Source organism: Oncorhynchus gorbuscha, linkage group LG02 (genome assembly GCF_021184085.1).
Source record: "Oncorhynchus gorbuscha isolate QuinsamMale2020 ecotype Even-year linkage group LG02, OgorEven_v1.0, whole genome shotgun sequence".
In the NCBI taxonomy this organism is placed as follows: domain Eukaryota; kingdom Metazoa; phylum Chordata; class Actinopteri; order Salmoniformes; family Salmonidae; genus Oncorhynchus; species Oncorhynchus gorbuscha.
In genome coordinates, this window is record NC_060174.1 from 105,803,796 (window position 1) to 105,830,047 (window position 26,252).

The following is a 26,252-nucleotide window of genomic DNA, read 5'->3' on the forward strand; positions in this document are numbered from 1 at the left end:
TCTTCCTGACAAATATTTGTCCATTAATGCATAGAAAAATACAATGGGAAATAAATTAACAATCCATTTGAGACATCCAAAAAGGTGGAAAGAGTGAGCTTGTTTCGATTTTTTTGTGCTTCGGAGGAATATTTTATTTATCCTTTATTTAACTAGGCAAGTCAGTTAAGAACAAATTATTATTTTTAATGACAGCCTAGGAACAGTGGGTTTACTGCCTGTTCAGCGGTAGAACGACAAATTTGTACCTTGTCAGCTCGGGGGTTTGAATTTGCAACCTTCCGGTTACTAGTCTCACGCTCTAACCACTAGGCTACCCTGCCCCCCCTACACTCAGGTCCTAGAGCCGTACCACCCTCTCAGGTCCTAGACCGTACCACCCTCTCAGGTGCTAGAGCCGTACCACCCCTCTCAGGTCCTAAAGCCGTACCACCCTCTCAGGTCCTAGAGCCGTACCACCCCTCTCAGGTCCTAGAGCCGTACCACCCTCTCAGGTCCTAGAGCCGTACCACCCCTCTCAGGTCCTAGAGCCGTACCACCCCTCTCAGGTGCTAGAGCCGTACCACCCCTCTCAGGTCCTAGAGCCGTACCACCCCTCTCAGGTCCTAGACCGTACCACCCTCTCAGGTGCTAGAGCCGTACCACCCCTCTCAGGTGCTAGAGCCGTACCACCCCTCTCAGGTCCTAGAGCCGTACCACCCCTCTCAGGTCCTAGAGCCGTACCACCCCTCTCAGGTCCTAGAGCCATACCAGCCCTCTCAGGTCCTAGAGCCGTACCACCCTCTCAGGTCCTAGAGCCGTACCGTCCTCTCAGGTCCTAGAGCCGTACCACCTCTCTAGGACCTGAGAGCCGTATCACCCTCTCAGGTCCTAGAGCCGTAACACCCTCTCAGATCCTAGAGCCGTACCAGCCCTCTCAGGTCCTAGAGCCGTATCACCCTCTCAGGTCCTAGAGCCGTACCACCCTCTCAGGTCCTAGAGCCGTACCACCCTCTCAGGTCCTAGAGCCGTAACACCCCTCTCAGGTCCTAGAGCGTAACACCCTCTCAGGTCCTAGAGCCGTACCAACCTCTCAGGTCCTAGAGCCGTACCACCCTCTCAGGTCCTAGAGCCATTACCACCCTCTCAGGTCCTAGAGCCGTACCAACCTCTCAGGTCCTAGAGCATTACCACCCTCTCAGGTCCTAGAGCATTACCACCCTCTCAGGTCCTAGAGCCGTACCACCCTCTCAGGTCCTAGAGCCATTACCACCCTCTCAGGTCCTAGAGCCGTACCAACCTCTCAGGTCCTAGAGCATTACCACCCTCTCAGGTCCTAGAGCCGTACCACCCTCTCAGGTCCTAGAGCCGTACCACCCTCTCAGGTCCTAGAGCATTACCACCCTCTCAGGTCCTAGAGCCGTACCACCCTCTCAGGTCCTAGAGCATTACCACCCTCTCAGGTCCTAGAGCCGTACCACCCTCTCAGGTCCTAGAGCATTACCACCCTCTCAGGTCCTAGAGCCGTACCACCCTCTCAGGTCCTAGAGCATTACCACCCTCTCAGGTCCTAGAGCCATTACCACCCTCTCAGGTCCTAGAGCCATTACCACCCTCTCAGGTCCTAGAGCCGTACCAACCTCTCAGGTCCTAGAGCATTACCACCCTCTCAGGTCCTAGAGCCGTACCACCCTCTCAGGTCCTAGAGCCGTACCACCCTCTCAGGTCCTAGAGCATTACCACCCTCTCAGGTCCTAGAGCCGTACCACCCTCTCAGGTCCTAGAGCCGTACCACCCTCTCAGGTCCTAGAGCATTACCACCCTCTCAGGTCCTAGAGCCGTACCACCCTCTCAGGTCCTCAAGCCTGAGAAGGGAGATATGGAGAAATAAAAGAAGGAAGGAAGTGGGAGTTTTGTTAGTTTTGGCAATGTACTATTTTTATTGGGGTGGATTAACTTAGTTTCACTATTAAATATGGATTTATTTTTTATTTTTTTCAAACCCTCCAGTTGGTGGCGGCAATACACCTTTATGGGGTTGTAGTCCGCCATAAAACCCACAGAAGAAGAAGAAGAAGATTTACGTTAAAGGTGGTCATGTGACTAACTTCTGTAAGCCAAAGACGTTTGTTGTTAGCCAATGTGTGACCTGTGAAAATGGAGCCGTTTAGAAGGCTAGTGAACTGTTTTGTGTTTCTATCTGCATTATGGGATGTCGCTCATTTGCTGGACGGTGGAATGCTCTTCCCCCGAGAGTCGTCGTCGCGGGAGATCAAAGAGCTGAATGGGCTGTGGGACTTCAGAGCCGACGTCTCCCACGACAGGAACTTGGGCTTTCAACAGGCATGGTATAAAAGTCGCCTTGCAGAGGTAAACATGAACGTCCCTTGTTTCATAAACCACATTGACTATGTAACGTGGATATGGTGTCATAAAAGCGTCGCCAAAAAAAAGCATGTGGACTACGAGTTCCTGTTGGTTAAGAATAGTTATCTGCCACTTTATAACTTACTTTTTTAATGGGGAACATTGATAGGCTAGTCTGTAAACAAAATGATTATCCAATCTCTAGTCTGCAGAACATCTGTATTCTATGTTGAAACTTCAAACCAACTAAAACTAGTTTGTTTTGCCAAGTCTTTGCATGTATTTGAGCTAATACTTTGTGTAAACTGTCTTGATGATTCAAGTCAAAACGAGTGTAAACATTTTGTTCTTATTCATTTTTCCCCTCTTCTCTTTCTCTCTCTCTATTTATCCGTTTGTCTAGACCGGTCCAGTGATTGACATGCCAGTGCCTGCCAGCTACAACGACATCACCCAGGATCCCCAGCTGAGGGATTTCATTGGCTGGGTGTGGTATGAGCGAGAGGTGTTGGTACCCTCACGATGGGTGTCTGATGAGGGAACCAGAGTCGTGCTGAGGGTTGGGAGTGCACACTACTACTCAGTGGTCGTGAGTATTTCATAAATCTTCTACCACTTGTTTTCAGATCCAGTTGACATTCTGTATTGTGTGATAGCTCTAACTCCACAACCTACTCTTACGTGAGTTCATCTGTAATGTACATCCCTCAGTGTGTGTGGATAGATAAAAGTCGGAAGTTTACATACACTTAGGTTGGAGTCATTAAAACCCGTTTTTCAACCACTCAAACTATAGTTTTGGCAAGTCTGTTAGGACATCTACTTTGTGCATGACACAAGTAATTTCTCCAACAATTGTTTACAGACAGATTATTTCACTTATAATTCAGTGTATCACAATTCCAGTGGGTCAAATACACTAAGTTGACTGTCTTTGAACAGCTTGGAAAATTCCAGAAAATTATGTCATGGCTTTAGAAGCTTCTGATTGGCTAATTTACATAATTTGAGTCAATTGGAGGGAAGGAAGGAGAAGTGTTCTGTCTCCTAGAGATGAACATTTGTGTGAAAAGTGCAAATCAATCCCAGAACAACAGCAAAGGACCTTGTGAAGATGCTGGAGGAAACACGTACAAAAGTATCTATATCCACAGTAAAACAAGCCCTATATAATAATAATATAATATATGCCATTTAGCAGACGCTTTTATCCAAAGCGACTTACAGTCATGTGTGCATACATTCTACGTATGGGTGGTCCCGGGGATCGAACCCACTACCCTGGCGTTACAAGCGCCATGCTCTACCAACTGAGCTACAGAAGGACCACATAACCTGAAAGGCCGCTCACCAAGGAAGAAGCCACTGCTCCAAAACCACCATAACAAAAGCCAGACTTCGGTTTGTAACTGCACATGGGTACAAAGATCGTACTTTTTGGAGAAATGTCCTCTGGTCTGATGAAACAAAAATAGAACTGTTTGACCATAATGACAATCGTTATGTTTGGAGGAAAAGGGGGGAGGCTTGCAAGCCAAAGAACATCATCCCAACCGTGAAGCACAGGGTTGGAAGCATGTTGTGGGGGTGCTTTGCTGCAGGAGGGACATAAATAGATGGCACATGAGGGAGGAAAATGATGTGGATATTTTGAAGCAACTTCTCAAGACATCAGTCAGGAAGTTAAAGCTTGGTTGCAAATGGGTCTTCCAAATGGACAATGACCCCAAGCATACTTCCAAAGTTGTGGCAAAATGGCTTAAGGACAACAAAGTCAAGGTATTGGAGTGGCCATCACAAAGCCCTGACCTCAATCTAATAGAAAATGTGGGCAGAACTGAAAAAGCGTGTGCGAGCAAGGAGGCCTACAAACCTGACTCAGTTACACCAGCTCTGTTAGGAGGAATGGGCCAAAACTCACCTAACTTATTGTGTTTTGCTTGTGGAAGGCTACCCAAAACGTTCGACCCAAATTAAATAATTTAATGGCAATGCTACCAAATACTAATTGAGTGCATGTAAACTTCTGACCTGCTGGGAATGTGATGAAAGAAATAAAAGCTGAAATAAATCATTCTCTCTACTATTATTCTGACATTTCACATTCTTAAAATAAAGTGGTGATCATAACTGACCTAAAACAGGGAATTTTTACTAGGATTAAATGCCAGGAATTGTGAAAAACTGAGTTCAAATGTATTTGGCTAAGGTGTATGTAAACTTCCGACTTCAACTGTGTGTGTGTGTGTGTGCGCGCACGTGTCACTCTGGCTAAATGGGAATAACAGTCCTATATTTCTCACAATCTTTTCCCATTCCCTGCCAGTGGGTGAATGGACTCAAAATCACAGAGCACGAGGGTGGCCATCTTCCCTTCGAGGCTGAGATCGGCGATGTCCTCCGTAAGGACCCAGGTGTGGCCTGCAGGATCACCATAGCTGTCAACAACACCCTGACTCTCCATACTCTGCCCCCAGGGAGCATTCAACATATTGACGACCCCACCAGGTAAAGTAATGACTTAATTTCAATGTAAAATATATTCAAATGTGGGTGGTGTTTTTTGGGGGGGGGGGTTGTATAATTTTTAAGTTGGGAGTAATCTCACATTGTCAGACACTAATTTTAGATGTTCTGGAGACCAAACCTAGAACGTCTGAGGTTGAGTAAGCAACAATGCATTTTCTGATGTTTTGAGGGTGGTTAAAAAAATAATATTAAAATGTCAATCTATATTGTGTCTATCTATTGTCTACAGGTATCCTGCTGTCTATGGTGTCTATATGTATTGTCTACAGGTATCCTGCTGACTGTTGTCTATATATTTTATCTACAGGTATCCTGCTGACTGGTGTCTATATATTTTATCTACAGGTATCCTGCTGACTGGTGTCTATATATTTTATCTACAGGTATCCTGCTGACTGGTGTCTATATATTTTATCTACAGGTATCCTGCTGACTGGTGTCTATATATTTTATCTACAGGTATCCTGCTGACTGGTGTCTATATATTTTATCTACAGGTATCCTGCTGACTGGTGTCTATATATTTTATCTACAGGTATCCTGCTGACTGGTGTCTATATATTTTATCTACAGGTATCCTGCTGACTGGTGTCTATATATTTTATCTACAGGTATCCTGCTGACTGGTGTCTATATATTTTATCTACAGGTATCCTGCTGACTGGTGTCTATATATTTTATCTACAGGTATCCTGCTGACTGGTGTCTATATATTTTATCTACAGGTATCCTGCTGACTATGTTGTACAAAACACAAACTTTGACTTCTTCAACTATGCTGGTTTGCATCGTCCTGTTCTACTGTATACCACTCCTAAGGCGTATGTTGATGACATCACAGTGCTGACATCCTTTGCTGACAACATTGGTGAGTGCAACAACAACAACAACAACAACAACATATATTTTCTCATCCACTTGTTCGAGTGACTGTTTCGGTCTTTTCATCCCCAAGTTTATCCATACCCTGTTTACACTATCGTGCTGAACAAAACCTTCACCGTGCTGTCTTGGCTATTTCCTTTTCACATTGTCCTTTTCTGCATGATTCCAGGAACTATGTAAAAAGTGTGAAAAATGGCTCTAGTGTACTGAAGTGTTGGTCTCTCCTGTTCTGCCCTTTGGTGTAGGGCTCATCAGTTACCAGGTGTCAGTGCTGGGCAGTCTCAACTCCACGCTGAAGGTGACCCTGTCGGACAAAGATGGCCACTCCGTGGCCTCCTCCACTGGACCGTCTGGGGTCCTCAAAGTGATGGAAGTCAGCCTGTGGTGGCCGTATCTAATGCATGAGAGCCCAGGATATCTGTATTCTATGGAGGTAAGTTGGGCTATGTTCCTAGTTGCAAGGCTTAGGTGATCCACTGTCTGCTCCTTTTTAGTGTTGGTTTTTAATGTAACTTTTTATCAAATTTTTTATCAAATGTATATGAACGACCATGAAATTTAATTATACTGAACTAAAATATAAACGCAGCATGTGAAATGTTGGTCCCATGTTCAATGAGCTGAAATAAAAGATCCCAGAAATGTTCCCAAAATATTTCTCTCAAATGTTGTGCACCAATGTGTTTACATCCCTGTTAGTGAGCATTTCTCCTTCACCAAGATAATCCATCCACCTGACAGGTGTGGCATATCAAGAAGCGGATTAAACTGCATGATCAATACACAGGTGCACCTTGAGCTGGGGACAATAAAAGGTCACTCTAAAATGTGCAGTTTTGTAACACAGCACAATGCCACAGATGTCTTGAGAAATCGTGCAATTGGCATGCTGACTACAGGAATGTCCACCTGAGCTGTTGCCAGAGAATTGAATGTTCATTTCTCTACTATAAGCCGCCACCATCGTTGTTTTAGAGATTTTGGCAGTACGTCCAACCGGCCTCACAACCGCAGACCACGTGTAACAAAGCGAGAACATCAGAGAGAACATCTGAGACCAGCCACCTGGACAGCTGATGAAACTGAGTATTTCAGTCTGTAATAAATCTCTTTTGTGGGGAGAACTTATTCTGATTGGCCGGGCCCGGCTCCCCAGTAGGTGGGCCTATGTCCTCTCTATGTCCTCTCAGGCCCACACATGGCTGCCCCGTCCTGCCCATGTGAAATCCATAGATTAGGGCCTAATGAATTTATTTAAATTCAGATTTCCTTATGAAGTCATTGAAATGTATTGAAGTATTTTTGTTTAGTGTATGTTTTAGAGAATAAGAAAAAAAAGTTAAGAACACATTCTTATTTTGAATGACTGCCTGGGAACAGTGGGTTAACTGTCTGTTCAGGGGCAGAACGACAGATTTGTACCTTGACAGCTCGGGGGTTTGAACTCGCAACCTTCCGGTTACTAGTCCAACGCTCTAACCACTAGGCTACGCTGCCGCCCCAGCACTTGCTAAATATTTACTGGTTTGTACTCATGTGTTAACCTTTTCCTTGTGATGAGTCAACGCTACCGTGAACATCGCCTTAGTTTGACCACTCAGCATCACACTGTCCCTACTTCCTGTGTTAATGGAAGGGGCTCTGACTGGAACAATCCTCCTGGCTAGGGCCTGTTCATTACAGAATGTAATGCAACATTATAGAATGTTCAGATAGATATATATGATTATCTGTAGTGCAGATTTGTTTTTTTTGTCAGCTCTACTCTTTCCATTTCTATCTGCTACATTCTGAACATTCCGCCTCATCTCAATTGTTTCCAGGTTCACATGACGACAGCTAGCGAGGGTTCTGTCTGTGAGGATGTTTATGCTCTGCCTGTGGGAATCCGCACGGTCCAGGTCACCAACACGCAGTTTCTCATCAACAGCAAACCCTTCTATTTCCACGGAGTCAACAAACATGAGGATGCTGATGTGAGTACTGAGTCGTACCTCTAGAGGACAGCAAAACACTGGCAGTTTCCTCTTGCGTTTACAACTGGTGTCCAGCAGGTGTTGTTCAGTTGTATTCCATATTTGCCAAGATATAGAAGTAATGAATGTTGACGCTGATTTTGAAGTTATCGGTTTCTCTGGTTTTTAACAAACTCATTTCAGTCATTCTGTCATGCATTTTGGAATTATTTAAAGGTCAATGGAAATAGGTCTCTCTTAAGTCTATTAAATAGGTCTCTTAACTGTTGCCCCCTGCTTTCTGTGTCAGATCAGAGGGAAGGGCCTGGACTGGCCCCTGATTGTGAAGGATTTTAACCTGTTGAAGTGGCTGGGGGCCAACTCGTTCAGGACCAGTCACTACCCGTACGCTGAGGAGATCCTGCAGATGGCAGACCGCCATGGCATTGTGGTCATTGACGAGTGTCCCGGGGTGGGCATCGCAGACATGTAAGTCAAATCAAATTGTATTTCTCACATGTGCCAAATAAATACAAACAACAGCAACCTTACTGTGAAATGCTGACTTACAAGCCCTTAACCAACAGGTGTAAACCTTACTGTGAAATGCTGACTTACAAGCCCTTAACCAACAGGTGTAGACCTCACTGTGAAATGCTGACTTACAAGCCCTTAACCAACAGGTGTAGTAGACCTCACTGTGAAATGCTGACTTACAAGCCCTTAACCAACCTTACTGTGAAATGCTGACTTACAAGCCCTTAACCAACAGGTGTAAACCTTACTGTGAAATGCTGACTTACAAGCCCTTAACCAACAGGTGTAAACCTCACTGTGAAATGCTGACTTACAAGCCCTTAACCAACAGGTGTAAACCTCACTGTGAAATGCTGACTTACAAGCCCTTAACCAACAGGTGTAAACCTCACTGTGAAATGCTGACTTACAAGCCCTTAACCAACGGGTGTAGACCTTACCGTGAAATGCTGACTTACAAGCCCTTAACCAACAGGTGTAAACCTCACTGTGAAATGCTGACTTACAAGCCCTTAACCAACAGGTGTAAACCTCACTGTGAAATGCTTACTTACAAGCCCTTAACCAACAGGTGTAAACCTCACTGTGAAATGCTTACTTACAAGCCCTTAACCAACAGGTGTAGACCTCACTGTGAAATGCTTACTTACAAGCCTTTAACCAACAGGTGTAAACCTCACTGTGAAATGCTGACTTACAAGCCCTTAACCAACAATGCAGTTCAAGAAATAGAGTTAAGAAAATATTTACTAAATAAACTAAAGTAAAGAATAAAATAAAATCGAAGTATCAAGAAAATGACGTAACAATAACAAAAGGAACATCTATGTAATTTGTAATTTGTAAAGTGACCATAATAAACAGCGAGTAGAGCAGCAATTTCTAAATAGTCCGGTGGCCATTTGATTAATTGTTCAGCAGTCTTATGGCTTCGTTGTTCAGGTGCCTTTTGGTCCTAGACTTGGCGCTCCGGTACCGCTTGCCGTGCGGTAGCAGAGAGAACAGTGTATGATTTGGGTAACTGGAGACTTTGTCCATTTTTTTTGGGGCCGTCCTCTGACACCGCCTGGTATAGAGGTCCTGGATGGCAGGAAGCTTGGCCCCAGTGAAGTAGTGGGCGGTTCGCACTACCCTCTGTAGCGCCTTATGGTCGGATGCCGAGCGGTTGCGTACCAGCGGTTGCGTACCAGCGGTTGCGTACCAGGCGGTTGCGTACCAGCGGTTGCGTACCAGCGGTTGCGTACCAGCGGTTGCGTACCAGCGGTTGCGTACCAGCGGTTGCGTACCAGCGGTTGCGTACCAGGCGGTTGCGTACCAGGCGGTTGCGTACCAGCGGTTGCGTACCAGGCGGTTGCGTACCAGCGGTTGCGTACCAGGCGGTTGCGTACCAGGCGGTTGCGTACCAGGCGGTGATGCAACCAGTCAGGATGCTCTCGATGGTGAGCTGTAGAAATTTGAGGGTCTCATGACCCATGCCAAATCTTTTCAGTCTCCTGAGGGGGGAAAAGGTGTTGTCGTGGCCTCTTCACGACTGTCTAGGTGTGTTTGGACCATGATAGTTTGTTGGTGATGTGGACACCAAGGAACTTGAAACTCTCAACCCGCTCCACTTCAGCCCCTTCGACGTTAATGTTTTCCAGTAGTCCACGATCAGCTCCTTTTGTCTTGCTCACATTGAGGGAGCGATTGTTGTCCTGGCACCGCACGACCAGGTCTCATTGTCTGTGATCAGGCCTACCACTTGTGTTGTCAGCAAACTTAAGGATGGTGTTGGAGTAGTGCTTGGCCACACAGTTGTGAGTGAAGTCCAGGATCCAGTTGCAGAGGGAGGTGTTTAGTCCCAGGGTCCTTAGCTTAGTGATGAGCTTTGAGGGCACTATGGTGTTGAACGCTGAGCTGTAGTCAATGAACAGCATTATCACATAGGTGTTCCTTTTGTCCAGGTGTGAAAGGGCAGTGTGGAGTGTAATAGATATATCTGTGGATCTATTGGGGCTGTATGCAAATTGCAGTGGGTCTAGTGTTTCTGGGATAATGGTGTTAATGTGAGCCACGACCAGCCTTTCAAAGCACTTCATGGCTACCGACGTGAGTGCTACGGGGCGGTAATCATTTAGGCAGGTTGCCTTTTTGTTTTTTTTTGTGCATTGCCATGTTGGCAGTTTCTGTGACCTCAGTTAAAAGTTACACATTCCACAGGGGTGTATTCATTCAGCTGATTTATTTTAGAAAAACATTTCTTAAACGGGAGCAAATGGAAGGAAACAGGGAGAGGCATGCCTGTATTTGTACAATTTTTTTTAAATGCATGTTTTGCCTCCGTGTGCTTCCATTTGGTTCGCAAATGTTTTCTGTAATGAATACACCCCTGGTGCAATATTTTTGACGAGAACGTCAGGTGTTTTTCACACGGAACAGTGGGCAAGACATTTTTAAAGACACTTAAAAAAAATATTAAAAAAAAACATTTTTAAATCCTGCTTGCGTGTCTTTACCATTAACTTCTCAGTTGTTAATGGACAGTTACCTTTATATACCACATTAAACAGCGATATTATCAATGCTCTGCCATTACATGGTGGATAGAATCTAGAGTCATGTCTTCTGTGTCTCTGTCCTCTCTCTCTTGTCCCCCAGACGTAGTTTTGGGAACGCCTCACTGTCTCATCACCTGGTGGTCATGGACGAACTGGTGAGAAGGGACAAGAATCACGCCTCCGTGGTCATGTGGTCTGTAGCCAATGAGCCGGCCGCTGAGATGCCTCCTGCTGGATTCTATTTCAAGTAAGAGAATGTTTACAATTCATTCCGAGAATGTTTACAATTCATTCCGAGAACGTTTAGCATTCATTCCGAGAACGTTTAGCATTCATTCACGAGAATGTTTAGCATTCATTCCGAGAACGTTTAGCATTCATTCCGAGAACGTTTAGCATTCATTCCGAGAACGTTTAGCATTCATTTCGAGAACGTTTAGCATTCATCCCGAGAACGTTTAGCATTCATTCCCGAGAACGTTTAGCATTCATTCCCGAGAACGTTTAGCATTCATTCCCGAGAACGTTTAGCATTCATTCCCGAGAACGTTTAGCATTCATTCCCGAGAACGTTTAGCATTCATTCACGAGAACGTTTAGCATTCATTCACGAGAACGTTTAGCATTCATTCCCGAGAACGTTTAGCATTCATTCCCGAGAACGTTTAGCATTCATTCCGAGAACGTTTAGCATTCATTCCCGAGAACGTTTAGCATTCATTCCCGAGAACGTTTAGCATTCATTCCCGAGAACGTTTAGCATTCATTCCCGAGAACGTTTAGCATTCATTCCGAGAACGTTTAGCATTCATTCCGAGAACGTTTAGCATTCATTCCCGAGCATGTTTAGCATTCATTCCGAGAATGTGGGTTGTTTAAAAAAATAAAACATTTAAATGCACATTCACATTATGATGGAGTGATGTTGTAGTGAACAGATTGTCAGTTAGTTTTTAACTTCCTCTTTTCGCTTCTCACATGAACACGTTACTGGTGATGTCATAAAGGAAGGTAAATGGTGTGGTAATGGTGACCTCATAGAGGAAAGGAAACGGAGCATTACAGCGTTTTGCGATTGCTGACACACTTGTTGCAGAATTTGGCTCATTGTGTCAACTGTATACACACACACACACACACACACACACACACACACACACACACACACACACACACACACACACACACACACACGCCAAATAAGACAACACTTCTATGTCAACAGGAAACTCTGCAATTAAAACCTAACAATCCTTTTTCAATATGTCTTTTTTTTTTTTTACAACAAAATAATACGCACATGCACCGTTATGAATGACTCTTTCAAAGCAGCAGCAACACACCGATGTACTTTATACAAAACACTGTCTTTAGTACTTTGTATACCTTATCGTAAGGCTTCTTTTAAAGATTGTTCCCGTACATCTTCAATGAACACCAAAATAGAAAGACATCAGAAAACAAATATATACAACTTGTTATTTTTTTTGCCATTGCAGGTTTTTACAACAAAACACGCGTAGAATTACAGTAATTAATATGTTACTGTAAACTCATGGAAACAAAAAGAATTACAGTGCAATGATTTTTTTTTTTTTTTTTAATACAAAAAGTATTGTAAGAGATTGGGTGGACAGTTTATGGATCCCGTCTTCTGTTAGGGTCTGGCAACAACACCTCATGTCATCCCTGGCTAGGCAACGGGGAAAATAATGGCCCTGTGTCTGTCGTATCCAACCCTGGACTGACCCCATCTCAGTGTCTCCGCATGCCTTTTCCATTACTTGTAGAAGAGGCAGGCGGGCATGTGGTTGGCGGTCCATACACTTTCCAACACCAACACGACGACAATTCCTCAATCGGATTGATAAATGGGGAGTAAAGAGGGCAAGTATTCAACTGAGAAGTTAATGTGGTTGGTGAACCAGTCCCTGACCAGAGCAGCCCGGTGGAAACTAACATTATCCCAGATGACAACAGACCTGGGCTGCTCTGGTCCGTCCTGTACAACTGAGAAGTTAATGTGGTTGGTGAACCAGTCCCTGACCAGAGCAGCCCGGTGGAAACTAACATTATCCCAGATGACAACAGGCCTGGGCTGCTCTGGTCCGTCCTGTACAACTGAGAAGTTAATGTGCTTGGTGAACCAGTCCCTGACCAGAGCAGCCCGGTGGAAACTAACATTATCCCAGATGACAGCAGACCTGGGCTGCTCTGGTCCGTCCTGTACAACTGCATTATGTAGTACATCCAGAATTATGATAATGTGTGCAGTATTGTAGGGACCGAGGGTGGCATGTTAATGGAGAACTCCTTGCAGACTAATGGTGTCACACAAGGTGCTATTTCCCCCTCGCTGCCCAGGGACATTCACAATGGCTCTTTGTCCTATAACGTTCCCCTTGCCCTGCCCAGGGACATTCACAATGGCTCTCTGTCCTATAACGTTCCCCTGCCCAGGGACATTCACAACGGCTCTTTGTCCTATAACGTTCCCCTGCCCAGGGACATTCACAACGGCTCTTTGTCCTATAACGTTCCCCTGCCCAGGGACATTCACAATGGCTCTTTGTCCTATAACATTCCCCTGGCCAGGGACATTCACAATGGCTCTTTGTCCTATAACGTTCCCCCTCGCTGCCCAGGGACATTCACAACGGCTTTGTCCTATAACATGTCGGGCCCCAACGCCTGGTTTTAACTAGATTGAGTCCAGCTTCATCAATGAAAATGAACTCGTGCAGCTGTATCAAAGTCCAGGACTCTTTTTAACAGAAGATGTCTACATTTTCACATAAGGGTGGGGGGTGTTTTTTTTTGTTTGTTTTTGCTGTTGACCCGGATCACTGGTTGCTGCGGAAAAGGAGGAGGTCAAAGGGGGGGGGGGAGTGTAATCGATATGAAATGGCTAGCTAGTTAGCGGCGGTGCGCGCTAATAGCATTTCAATCGGTGACGTCACATGCTTTGAGACCTTGAAGTAGTGGTTCCCCTTTGCTCTGCAAGGGCCGTGGCTTTTGTGGCGCGATGGGTAACGATGCTTCGTGGGTGACTGTTGTTGATGTGTGCAGAGGGTCCCTGGTTTCGAACCCGGGTAGGGGCGAGGGGACGGACTAAAGTTATACCTGTTACATTGGAACAATTTTGCAACAGCAAAAATAATAAACCGCTCCCCCCTGCCTAGGTCACATACTGCTTTGTCTGAGTGTATCTATGCAGTACCAGTAGGACACAATCTACTGCCATCACTGTATTACAGTATCGTACAGTGACACTGACTTGCACGTCGTCATGGCGAAGGACCTTTGACTCTTAACGCTGTTCATCTCAAATGGAACGCTGTTGTACAGCCGCTTCGACGTTCAAGTTGGTGTTGACGTAAGATGGCGGCTGAGTGTCGACATACCGACGCGGGTCGACATACCGACACGGGTCGACATACCGACGCGGGTCGACATACTGACGCGGGTCGACATACCGACGCGGGTCGACATACCGACGCGGGTCGACATACCGACGCGGGTCGACATACCGACGCGGGTCGACATACCGACGCGGGTCGACATACCGACGCGGGTCGACATACCGACGCGGGTCGACATACCGACGCGGGTCGATTTATTATGGAACGTTGTGTGATCTGCGATGATTTGCTCTCGTAGTTGATGTAGGCGGATGGTGGTGATTGCCCACACTAGATTGGCAATGGCCAGTTCCTGCTCATGGTGAACAGACGTTGCCTTCCAGCCACAGGAGGTCGTCTGGCAGTTCTGTAGAAAATGATTTATGACACGGTCCACCAAAGTGGCCCTAATGTCGTCAGAAATATGTTTCCGTCTATTGCCTGGTCCCCTTTGTTCTTGTCTTCGTCCTCCTTCTACTCCTCTTCCTCTCTCTCGCTCTAACTGCTTGGAAAGTTCTCTCAAAAGAGGTGAGCTTACCTGAGGTCTATTTGTAGTGGTAAGGCTCAGACTGATTGGTGTTCCATTACTGTAGAAGTGTTTTTGTGTGTGTGTGTGTGTGTGTGTGTGTGTGTGTGTGTGTGTGTGTGTGTGTGTTGCCAATTTCAGGTATTGTTTTGCATTTTGAATTGAAGCTTTTTCCCAATGATTGCAAGAGATTTCATTCTTGAATGAAGTGTCTAATGTTGCAGAATTGCAAACCAAAGTGCAAAGCAGAAAATGTTTGTACTTTTGGTACCTTTTTTGTTTTAAGGCATGGTTACAAAAGTTTTCATGCTTTTATCTAAGCGTTCACTTTCAGTGTGTAAATAATCGACAAAAACTGCAAGGGTGACGTCATTGAGGAAGGGAAACGGAGCATAACAGAGATTGTAGGCTGTGTTATTATTGGCGGACTACCTAGCATTACTGACGTCATTGAGGAAGGGAAACGGAGCATAACAGAGATTGTAGGCTGTGTTATTATTGGCGGACTACCTAGCATTACTGACGTCATTGAGGAAGGGAAACGGAGCATAACAGAGATTGTAGGCTGTGTTATTATTGGCGGACTACCTAGCATTACTGACGTCATTGAGGAAGGGAAACGGAGCATAACAGAGATTGTAGGCTGTGTTATTATTGGCGGACTACCTAGCATTACTGACGTCATTGAGGAAGGGAAACGGAGCATAACAGAGATTGTAGGCTGTGTTATTATTGGCGGACTACCTAGCATTACTGACGTCATTGAGGAAGGGAAACGGAGCATAACAGAGATTGTAGGCTGTGTTATTATTGGCGGACTACCTAGCATTACTGACGTCATTGAGGAAGGGGAAACGGAGCATAACAGAGATTGTAGGCTGTGTTATTATTGGAGGACTACCTAGCATTACTGACGTCATTGAGGAAGGGAAACGGTGCATAACAGAGATTGTAGGCTGTGTTATTATTGGCGGACTACCTAGCATGACTGATGTCATTGAGGAAGGGAAACGGAGCATAACAGAGATTGTAGGCTGTGTTATTATCGGAGGACTACCTAGCATTACTGACGTCATAGAGGAAGGGAAACGGAGCATAACAGAGATTGTAGGCTGTGTTATTATTGGCGGACTACCTAGCATTACTGACGTCATTGAGGAAGGGAAACGGAGCATAACAGAGATTGTAGGCTGTGTTATTATTGGCGGACTACCTAGCATTACTGACGTCATTGAGGAAAGGAAACGGAGCATAACAGATTTTTTTATTTTTTATTTGACCAGGCAAGTCCGTTAAATTAAGAACAAATTCTTATTTTTGATGACGGCCTAGGAACAGTGGATTAACTGCCTTGTTCAGGGGCAGAACGACAGATTTTTACCTTGTCAGCTCAGGGATTCGATCTTGCATCCTTTGGGTTACTAGTCCAACGCTCTAACCACTAGGCTACCCTGCCTCCCCAAAGATTTTAGGCTGCGTTCTTATTGGGAGGACTACCTAGCATTGCTCAGTGCTGGTATTTCAAGCAGCGTTGGTATTCGCTTTACGTCTGTAAAACATGTGAGTGGGTGTGTACTTTGCTTATTCATCAGATGGGAGCGCAGTGTATGGGTGAGTCTGAGCATGTCCTGGTAGAATGGATTAGTGGCATGTGGAATGCAGTCCGAGTACTACTGAACCCTGCTGTTCACAGAACAGCTACAGGTGTCCTTACATCCACTCAGGGAGTGACAGACCGAACAGGCAAACAGCAGGAATTTCCTCCATAAAGTTTCTTGACGTTACTGTACTTCACTATGTGGTGTAGTCAACAAAGACCGTCTGATACTGTGAGGCTGAGTTTGTATCGTAGTCAACAAAGACCGTGTGATACTGTGAGGCTGAGTTTGTATCGTAGTCAACAAAGACCGTGTGATACTGTGAGGCTGAGTTTGTATCGTAGTCAACAAAGACCGTGTGATACTGTGAGGCTGAGTTTGTATCGTAGTCAACAAAGACCGTGTGATACTGTGAGGCTGAGTTTGTATCGTAGTCAACAAAGACCGTGTGATACTGTGAGGCTGAGTTTGTATCGTAGTCAACAAAGACCGTCTGATACTGAGTTTGTATCGTAGTCAACAAAGACCGTCTGATACTGAGTTTGTATCGTAGTCAACAGTCTGATACTGTGAGGCTGAGTTTGTATCGCAGTCAACAGTCTGATCCTGTGAGGCTGAGTTTGTATCGTAGTCAACAGTCTGATACTGTGAGGCTGAGTTTGTATCGTAGTCAACAGTCTGATACTGTGAGGCTGAGTTTGTATCGTAGTCAACAGTCTGATACTGTGAGGCTGAGTTTGTATCGTAGTCAACAATCTGATACTGTGAGGCTGAGTTTGTATCGTAGTCAACAGTCTGATACTGTGAGGCTGAGTTTGTATCGTAGTCAACAGTCTGATACTGTGAGGCTGAGTTTGTATCGTAGTCAACAGTCTGATACTGTGAGGCTGAGTTTGTATCGTAGTCAACAAAGATAGTCTGATCCCCCGAGTAGAGGTCGACCGATTATGCTTTTTCAACGCCAATGCCAATGCGTTGGTCAAATCTGGAAACTATAATTTAGAAAACTTTTATTCTTTCAGTGAAATACGGAACCGTTCCGTATTTTATCTAACGGGTGGCATCCCTAAGTCTAAATATTGCTGTTACATTGTAGAACCTTCAATGTTATGTCATAATTACGTAAAATTCTGGCAAATTAGTCCGCAACGAGCCAGGCGGCCCAAACTGCTGCATATACCCTGACTCTGCGTGCAACGAACGCAAGAGAAGTGACACAATTTCCTTAGTTTAATATTGCCTGCTAACTTGAATTTCTTAACTAAATATGCAGGTTTAAAAAATAAACTTCTGTGTATTGAATTTAAGAAAGGCATTGATGTTTATTGTTAGGTACATTCGTGCAACGATTGTGCTTTTTTTCACAAATGCGCTTTTGTTAAATCATCCCCCGTTTGGCAAAGTTGGCTGTCTTTGTTCGGAAGAAATAGTCTTCACACGGTTCGCAACGAGCCAGACGGCCCAAACTGCTGCATATACCCTGACTCTGTTGCACAGAACGCAAGAGAACTGACACAATTTCCCTAGTTAAAAGAAATTCATGTTAGCAGGCAATATTAACTAAATATGCAGGTTTAAAAATATATATTTGTGTATTGATTTTAAGAAAGGCGTTGATGTTTATGGTTAGGTACATTGGTGAAACGACAGTGCTTTTTTCGCGAATGCTCTTGTTAAATCACCCGTTTGGAGAAGTAGGCTGTGATTCAATGATAAATTAACAGGCACCGCATCCATTATATGCAACGCAGGACAAGCTAGATAAACTAGTAATATCATCAACCATGTGAAGTTAACTAGTGATTATGTTAAGATTGATTGTTTTTTATAAGATAAGTTTAATGCTAGCTAGCACCTTACAGTGCAGCTCCTTGCTGCACTCTCATAACAGGTAGTCAGCCTGCCACGCAGTCTCCTCGTGGAGTGCAATGTAATCGGCCATGATCGGTGTCCAAAACAAATGCCGATTACCGATTATGAAATCGGCCGGCCATTCCGATTAATCAGTCGACCTCGAACTGTGATACTGAGTGTATCATAGTCAACAAAAACGGCCTCACGGTATCAGTCATCTTCTTCTTCCAGGTCCTTTCTTCTTCACTAAGTCTCTGTACCTTGACCCTCTGACCCCCTGAACCCCTTAACCCATCTTGGAACAAGGAAACCATTGCTCTCTAAATGTTTTTGTTTGTCTTTTTCAGGACACTGATAGCTCATACCAAATCTCTGGATGTCACTCGACCGGTCACGTTTATCACCGCCAGTAACTTTGCCAGGGACAAGGGGGTGAGACTTCACTGTGTTTCTCTTGTTATGTTTATGAAGGATTATTCACAGAACTATGGCTTTCTCAATTTGCTACGTCCTCGATTCCTCTCCTTCTCCAAACTTTTTGAAAAAGGTCAGAGGGGGAATTGTGGACCTCTTCCAAGACGTTTTCAGGGTAGAGGATATGAGGAATCGAGGAATTGAGGAAAGACTAACTGAAAAAGAGCCTTTGACTGTGCTTGATGCCAATATATATATATATATATATATATATATATATTATATCAATTTCTTTTTGAAGGCATACCTATGCCCTGATTCAATCATCCTGGCTCGCTGAGGTGTGACTCCCTGCTGCAGATAACTCTATAAGAGGAATGGTTTTACTGCATGTCTGTTCCACTCAGACTTACCAGGCATAGTTTATCAGTGACTAAACTAAGCACAGTTATGACTGTAACATTCCATACATTACTATGGCAATTCAATGCCAATGAATATATATATATATATTAATAAATATGAATATATATATATATTAATAAATATATTAATTGTTTATTAATTGTATATATATATATATATATATACTGCAACACTGAACCAGTAGTTCTATTTCTTCTCACATTGAAAACCGTCTATACACAGGCTCCATCCATTTAAATTATAATACATTTACAATGGCAATTCAATACCAATGAAATTGTAGTTGAACACCATAACACTGTCGTCGTCCCCCCACAAGGCTCCCTATGTGGATGTGATATGTGTGAACAGTTACTTCTCCTGGTACAGTGACCCAGGTCACCCGGAGGTCATCCCCTACCAGCTCAACACCCAGTTTGAGAACTGGTACAGGAAGTACCAGAAACCCATCATCCAGAGTGAATACGGAGCTGATGTGGTTCCGGGAATGCACACTGTGAGTGTTCCAGAACTACTTGGTTGTTCTATGTTCCGTGTCATGTTCTCCACAGGTCAGAAACAGACATTTTTTTTTTTAAATAACATAAGGTATTGTCAAAAGTAAACAGACCTGTGCTTGTTAAGATTTCAAGGTCTCTCTTTGAGGCGAACAATAGTCTGGATACCATTTTGTCAAACATGCTTGAAAAAAAGACCTCTGTCAAGCACCTACCTAGGCTTGAACACTGGTTAAGTGGTTGAGCTTGAATGATCAATGGAAATAAAATGTTTTTTTTTTTTTTTACAGGATCCTCCCATGATGTTCACTGAGGAATACCAGAAAATCGTGTTAAAAAACTACCATGACGTGTTCGACCAGAAGAGGAAGGAGTATGTCATTGGAGAACTCATCTGGAACTTTGCTGACTTCATGACGGCACAAAGTAAGCAGGAATTCCTGAAAACCTGAAGGACTTGGAATAGATTGAATAGGTTGTCGTTATGACAACCGTTCTTGCAACAACCTACCATTGAAGCTGGTTGTCATGACTTTGCTTGTTTAGCTAATATTATTGTCTTGGACTTTTTTTTCTTTCTTTTTTCTTCTTCTTTACTCAAGGGGCTCGATTCAATCCGTATCGCAGAATTTCAACGCTATAGCGTGATTTTTAAATTGATAGGCAATGTTCCAGCGTTGGCAGAGACTGAGTTCATGGTGAACTGCATATAGTATGGCGGCTCAACCGTATTACTGCGATGAACTTCCGCCGTACAGATTGAATGGAGCCTAGAGTGAGGGGAAAGACGGCAGTAGTACGAGGAGTTAGTGGTGTAGCGGTAGGAGTTAGTGGTGTAGCGGTAGGAGTTAGTGGTGTAGCGGTAGGAGTTAGTGGTGTAGCTGTAGGAGTTAGTGGTGTAGCGGTAGGAGTTAGTGGTGTAGCGGTAGGAGTTAGTGGTGTAGCGGTAGGAGTTAGTGGTGTAGCGGTAGGAGTTAGTGGTGTAGCGGTGGGGTAGGAGTTAGTGGTGTAGCGGTAGGAGTTAGTGGTGTAGCGGTAGGAGTTAGTGGTGTATCGGTGGGTAGGAGTTAGTGGTGTATCGGTGGGTAGGAGTTAGTGGTGTAGCGGTAGGAGTTAGTTGTGTATCGGTGGGGTAGGAGTTAGTGGTGTAGCGGTAGGAGTTAGTGGTGTAGCGGTAGGAGTTAGTGGTGTAGCGGTGGGGTAGGAGTTAGTGGTGTAGCGGTGGGGTAGGAGTTAGTGGTGTAGCGGTGGGGTAGGAGTTAGTGGTGTAGCGGTGGGGTAGGAGTTAGTGGTGTAATGGTAGGAGTTAGTGGTGTAGCGGTGGGGTAGGAGTTAGTCGTGTAACGGTAGGAATTAGTGGTGTAGTGGTGTAGTGGTGGGGTAGGAGTTAGTGGTGTATCGGTGGGGTAGGAGTTAGTGGTGTATCGGTGGGGTAGGAGTTAGTGGTGTAGCGGTGGGGTAGGAGTTAGTGGTGTAGCGGTGGGGTAGGAGTTAGTGGTGTAGCGGTGGGGTAGGAGTTAGTGGTGTAGCGGTGGGGTAGGAGTTAGTGATGTAATGGTAGGAGTTAGTGGTGTAGCGGTGGGGTAGGAGTTAGTCGTGTAACGGTAGGAATTAGTGGTGTAGTGGTGTAGTGGTGGGGTAGGAGTTAGTGGTGTATCGGTGGGGTAGGAGTTAGTGGTGTATCGGTGGGGTAGGAGTTAGTGGTGTATCGGTGGGGTAGGAGTTAGTGGTGTATCGGTGGGGTAGGAGTTAGTGGTGTGTCGGTGGCGTAGGAGTTAGTCGTGTATCGGTGGGGTAGGAGTTAGTGGTGTAATGGTAGGAGTTAGTGGTGTAATGGTAGGAGTTAGTGGTGTAATGGTAGGAGTTAGTGGTGTAATGGTAGGAGTTAGTGGTGTAATGGTAGGAGTTAGTGGTGTAGCGGTGGGGTAGGAGTTAGTCGTGTAGCGGTAGGAGTTAGTGGTGTAACGGTAGGAGTTAGTGGTGTAGTGGTGGGGTAGGAGTTAGTGGTGTATCGGTGGGGTAGGATTTAGTGGTGTATCGGTGGGGTAGGAGTTATTGGTGGGGTAGGAGTTAGTGGTGTGTCGGTGGGGTAGGAGTTAGTGGTGTAATGGTAGGAGTTAGTGGTGTAGCGGTGGGGTAGGAGTTAGTGGTGTAATGGTAGGAGTTAGTGGTGTAGCGGTGGGGTAGGAGTTAGTCGTGTAACGGTAGGAGTTAGTGGTGTAACGGTAGGAGTTAATGGTGTAGTGGTGTAACGGTAGGAGTTAGTGGTGTATCGGTGGGGTAGGAGTTAGTGGTGTATCGGTGGGGTAGGAGTTAGTGGTGTATCGGTGGGGTAGGAGTTAGTCGTGTATCGGTGGGGTAGGAGTTAGTCGTGTAGCGGTGGGGTAGGAGTTAGTGGTGTATCGGTGGGGTAGGAGTTAGTGGTGTATCGGTGGGGTAGGAGTTAGTGGTGTATCGGTGGGGTAGGAGTTAGTGGTGTATCGGTGGGGTAGGAGTTAGTGGTGTATCGGTGGGGTAGGAGTTAGTGGTGTGTCGGTGGCGTAGGAGTTAGTCGTGTGTCGGTGGGGTAGGAGTTAGTGGTGTATCGGTGGGGTAGGAGTTAGTGGTGTGTCGGTGGGGTAGGAGTTAGTGGTGTGTCGGTGGCGTAGGAGTTAGTGGTGTATCGGTGGGGTAGGAGTTAGTGGTGTATCGGTGGGGTAGGAGTTAGTGGTGTAATGGTAGGAGTTAGTGGTGTAATGGTAGGAGTTAGTGGTGTAGCGGTGGGGTAGGAGTTAGTGGTGTAGCGGTGGGGTAGGAGTTAGTGGTGTAACGGTAGGAGTTAGTGGTGTAGTGGTGGGGTAGGAGTTAGTGGTGTATCGGTGGGGTAGGATTTAGTGGTGTATCGGTGGGGTAGGAGTTATTGGTGGGGTAGGAGTTAGTGGTGTGTCGGTGGGGTAGGAGTTAGTGGTGTAATGGTAGGAGTTAGTGGTGTAGCGGTGGGGTAGGAGTTAGTGGTGTAATGGTAGGAGTTAGTGGTGTAGCGGTGGGGTAGGAGTTAGTCGTGTAACGGTAGGAGTTAGTGGTGTAACGGTAGGAGTTAGTGGTGTAGTGGTGTAACGGTAGGAGTTAGTGGTGTATCGGTGGGGTAGGAGTTAGTGGTGTATCGGTGGGGTAGGAGTTAGTGGTGTATCGGTGGGGTAGGAGTTAGTCGTGTATCGGTGGGGTAGGAGTTAGTCGTGTGTCGGTGGGGTAGGAGTTAGTGGCGTGTCGGTGGGGTAGGAGTTAGTGGCGTGTCGGTGGGGTAGGAGTTAGTGGCGTAGCGGTGGGGTAGGAGTTAGTGGTGTAGCGGTGGGGTAGGAGTTAGTGGTGTAGCGGTGGGGTAGGAGTTAGTGGTGTAGCGGTGGGGTAGGAGTTAGTGGTGTAGCGGTGGGGTAGGAGTTAGTGATGTAATGGTAGGAGTTAGTGGTGTAGCGGTGGGGTAGGAGTTAGTCGTGTAACGGTAGGAATTAGTGGTGTAGTGGTGTAGTGGTGGGGTAGGAGTTAGTGGTGTAGTGGTGGGGTAGGAGTTAGTGGTGTATCGGTGGGGTAGGAGTTAGTGGTGTATCGGTGGGGTAGGAGTTAGTGGTGTATCGGTGGGGTAGGAGTTAGTGGTGTATCGGTGGGGTAAGTGTGAAGTGTGTCGGTGGCGTAGGAGTTAGTCGTGTATCGGTGGGGTAGGAGTTAGTGGTGTAATGGTAGGAGTTAGTGGTGTAATGGTAGGAGTTAGTGGTGTAGCGGTGGGGTAGGAGTTAGTCGTGTAACGGTAGGAGTTAGTGGTGTAACGGTAGGAGTTAGTGGTGTAGTGGTGGGGTAGGAGTTAGTGGTGTATCGGTGGGGTAGGATTTAGTGGTGTATCGGTGGGGTAGGAGTTATTGGTGGGGTAGGAGTTAGTGGTGTGTCGGTGGGGTAGGAGTTAGTGGTGTAATGGTAGGAGTTAGTGGTGTAGCGGTGGGGTAGGAGTTAGTGGTGTAATGGTAGGAGTTAGTGGTGTAGCGGTGGGGTAGGAGTTAGTGGTGTAACGGTAGGAGTTAGTGGTGTAACGGTAGGAGTTAGTGGTGTAGTGGTGTAACGGTAGGAGTTAGTGGTGTATCGGTGGGGTAGGAGTTAGTGGTGTAACGGTAGGAGTTAGTGGTGTAACGGTAGGAGTTAGTGGTGTAACGGTAGGAGTTAGTGGTGTATCGGTGGGGTAGGAGTTAGTGGTGTATCGGTGGGGTAGGAGTTAGTGGTGTATCGGTGGGGTAGGAGTTAGTGGTGTATCGGTGGGGTAGGAGTTAGTCGTGTATCGGTGGGGTAGGAGTTAGTCGTGTATCGGTGGGGTAGGAGTTAGTGGTGTGTCGGTGGGGTAGGAGTTAGTTGTGTAATGGTGGGGTAGGAGTTAGTGGTGTAGCGGTGGGGTAGGAGTTAGTTGTGTAGCAGTAGGAGTTAGTGGTGTTGGGGTAGGAGTTAGTGGTGTAGCGGTAGGAGTTAGTGGTGTAGCGGTAGGAGTTAGTGGTGTAGCGGTAGGAGTTAGTGGTGTTGGGGTAGGAGTTAGTGGGGTTGGGGTAGGATTTAGTGGTTTAGCGGTAAGAGTTAGTGGTGTAGCGGTGGGGTAGGAGTTAGTAGTGTAGGGGTGGGAGTTAGTAGTGTAGGGGTGGGTGGGGTTGGAGTTAGTAGTGTGTCGGTGGGGTAGGGGTTAGTGGTGTAACGGTAGGAGTTAGTGGTGTAACGGTAGGAGTTAGTGGTGTAACGGTAGGAGTTAGTGGTGTAACGGTAGGAGTTAGTGGTGTAGTGGTGTAACGGTAGGAGTTAGTGGTGTATCGGTGGGGTAGGAGTTAGTGGTGTATCGGTGGGGTAGGAGTTAGTGGTGTATCGGTGGGGTAGGAGTTAGTCGTGTATCGGTGGGGTAGGAGTTAGTCGTGTATCGGTGGGGTAGGAGTTAGTCGTGTGTCGGTGGGGTAGGAGTTAGTGGCGTGTCGGTGGGGTAGGAGTTAGTGGCGTGTCGGTGGGGTAGGAGTTAGTGGTGTAGCGGTGGGGTAGGAGTTAGTGGTGTAGCGGTGGGGTAGGAGTTAGTGGTGTAGCGGTGGGGTAGGAGTTAGTGGTGTAGCGGTGGGGTAGGAGTTAGTGGTGTAGCGGTGGGGTAGGAGTTAGTGGTGTAGCGGTGGGGTAGGAGTTAGTGGTGTAGCGGTGGGGTAGGAGTTAGTGATGTAATGGTAGGAGTTAGTGGTGTAGCGGTGGGGTAGGAGTTAGTCGTGTAACGGTAGGAATTAGTGGTGTAGTGGTGTAGTGGTGGGGTAGGAGTTAGTGGTGTATCGGTGGGGTAGGAGTTAGTGGTGTATCGGTGGGGTAGGAGTTAGTGGTGTATCGGTGGGGTAAGTGTGAAGTGTGTCGGTGGCGTAGGAGTTAGTCGTGTATCGGTGGGGTAGGAGTTAGTGGTGTAATGGTAGGAGTTAGTGGTGTAATGGTAGGAGTTAGTGGTGTAGCGGTGGGGTAGGAGTTAGTGGTGTAACGGTAGGAGTTAGTGGTGTAACGGTAGGAGTTAGTGGTGTAGTGGTGGGGTAGGAGTTAGTGGTGTATCGGTGGGGTAGGATTTAGTGGTGTATCGGTGGGGTAGGAGTTATTGGTGGGGTAGGAGTTAGTGGTGTGTCGGTGGGGTAGGAGTTAGTGGTGTAATGGTAGGAGTTAGTGGTGTAGCGGTGGGGTAGGAGTTAGTGGTGTAATGGTAGGAGTTAGTGGTGTAGCGGTGGGGTAGGAGTTAGTGGTGTAGCGGTGGGGTAGGAGTTAGTGGTGTAACGGTAGGAGTTAGTGGTGTAACGGTAGGAGTTAGTGGTGTAACGGTAGGAGTTAGTGGTGTAGTGGTGTAACGGTAGGAGTTAGTGGTGTATCGGTGGGGTAGGAGTTAGTGGTGTAACGGTAGGAGTTAGTGGTGTAACGGTAGGAGTTAGTGGTGTAACGGTAGGAGTTAGTGGTGTAGTGGTGTAACGGTAGGAGTTAGTGGTGTATCGGTGGGGTAGGAGTTAGTGGTGTATCGGTGGGGTAGGAGTTAGTGGTGTATCGGTGGGATAGGAGTTAGTGGTGTATCGGTGGGGTAGGAGTGTATCGGTGGGGTAGGAGTTAGTCGTGTATCGGTGGGGTAGGAGTTAGTGGTGTGTCGGTGGGGTAGGAGTTAGTTGTGTAATGGTGGGGTAGGAGTTAGTGGTGTAGCGGTGGGGTAGGAGTTAGTTGTGTAGCAGTAGGAGTTAGTGGTGTTGGGGTAGGAGTTAGTGGTGTAGCGGTAGGAGTTAGTGGTGTAGCGGTAGGAGTTAGTGGTGTTGGGGTAGGAGTTAGTGGGGTTGGGGTAGGAGTTAGTGGTTTAGCGGTAGGAGTTAGTGGTGTAGCGGTGGGGTAGGAGTTAGTAGTGTAGGGGTGGGAGTTAGTAGTGTAGGGGTGGGTGGGGTTGGAGTTAGTAGTGTGTCGGTGGGGTAGGGGTTAGTGGTGTAACGGTAGGAGTTAGTGGTGTAACGGTAGGAGTTAGTGGTGTAACGGTAGGAGTTAGTAGTGTAGTGGTAGGAGTTAGTAATGTAGGGGTAGGAGTTAGTAGTGTAGTGGTGTAGAGGTAGGAGTTAGTAGTGTAGGGGTAGGAGTTAGTGGTGTGGGGGTGGGGTAGGAGTAAGTAGTATAGTAGTGGGGTGGGAGTTAGTAGTGCAGGGGTGGGAGTTAGTAGTGTAGGGGTGGGGTAGGAGTTAGTAGTGTAGGGGTTAGTAGTGTAGGAGT

At 46.2% G+C, this 26,252-nt stretch overlaps 1 protein-coding gene across 1 annotated transcript in view; it reads left to right on the forward strand.

Moving 5' to 3' along the window:
• The first annotated feature begins 2,031 nt into the window (after positions 1 to 2,031).
• Positions 2,032 to 26,252, forward strand: part of LOC124014924 (beta-glucuronidase-like) — a 35,833-nt gene continuing 11,612 nt past the window's right edge. The window contains exons 1-11 of the mRNA XM_046329874.1: positions 2,032 to 2,349; positions 2,750 to 2,935; positions 4,673 to 4,854; positions 5,601 to 5,743; positions 6,006 to 6,193; positions 7,584 to 7,736; positions 8,026 to 8,204; positions 10,890 to 11,036; positions 18,516 to 18,600; positions 19,328 to 19,504; positions 19,796 to 19,931. Of these exons, the coding sequence (XP_046185830.1) occupies positions 2,137 to 2,349; positions 2,750 to 2,935; positions 4,673 to 4,854; positions 5,601 to 5,743; positions 6,006 to 6,193; positions 7,584 to 7,736; positions 8,026 to 8,204; positions 10,890 to 11,036; positions 18,516 to 18,600; positions 19,328 to 19,504; positions 19,796 to 19,931 (1,789 nt within the window). The 5' untranslated portion in view covers positions 2,032 to 2,136. The remainder of the gene's footprint in view (positions 2,350 to 2,749; positions 2,936 to 4,672; positions 4,855 to 5,600; positions 5,744 to 6,005; positions 6,194 to 7,583; positions 7,737 to 8,025; positions 8,205 to 10,889; positions 11,037 to 18,515; positions 18,601 to 19,327; positions 19,505 to 19,795; positions 19,932 to 26,252) is intronic.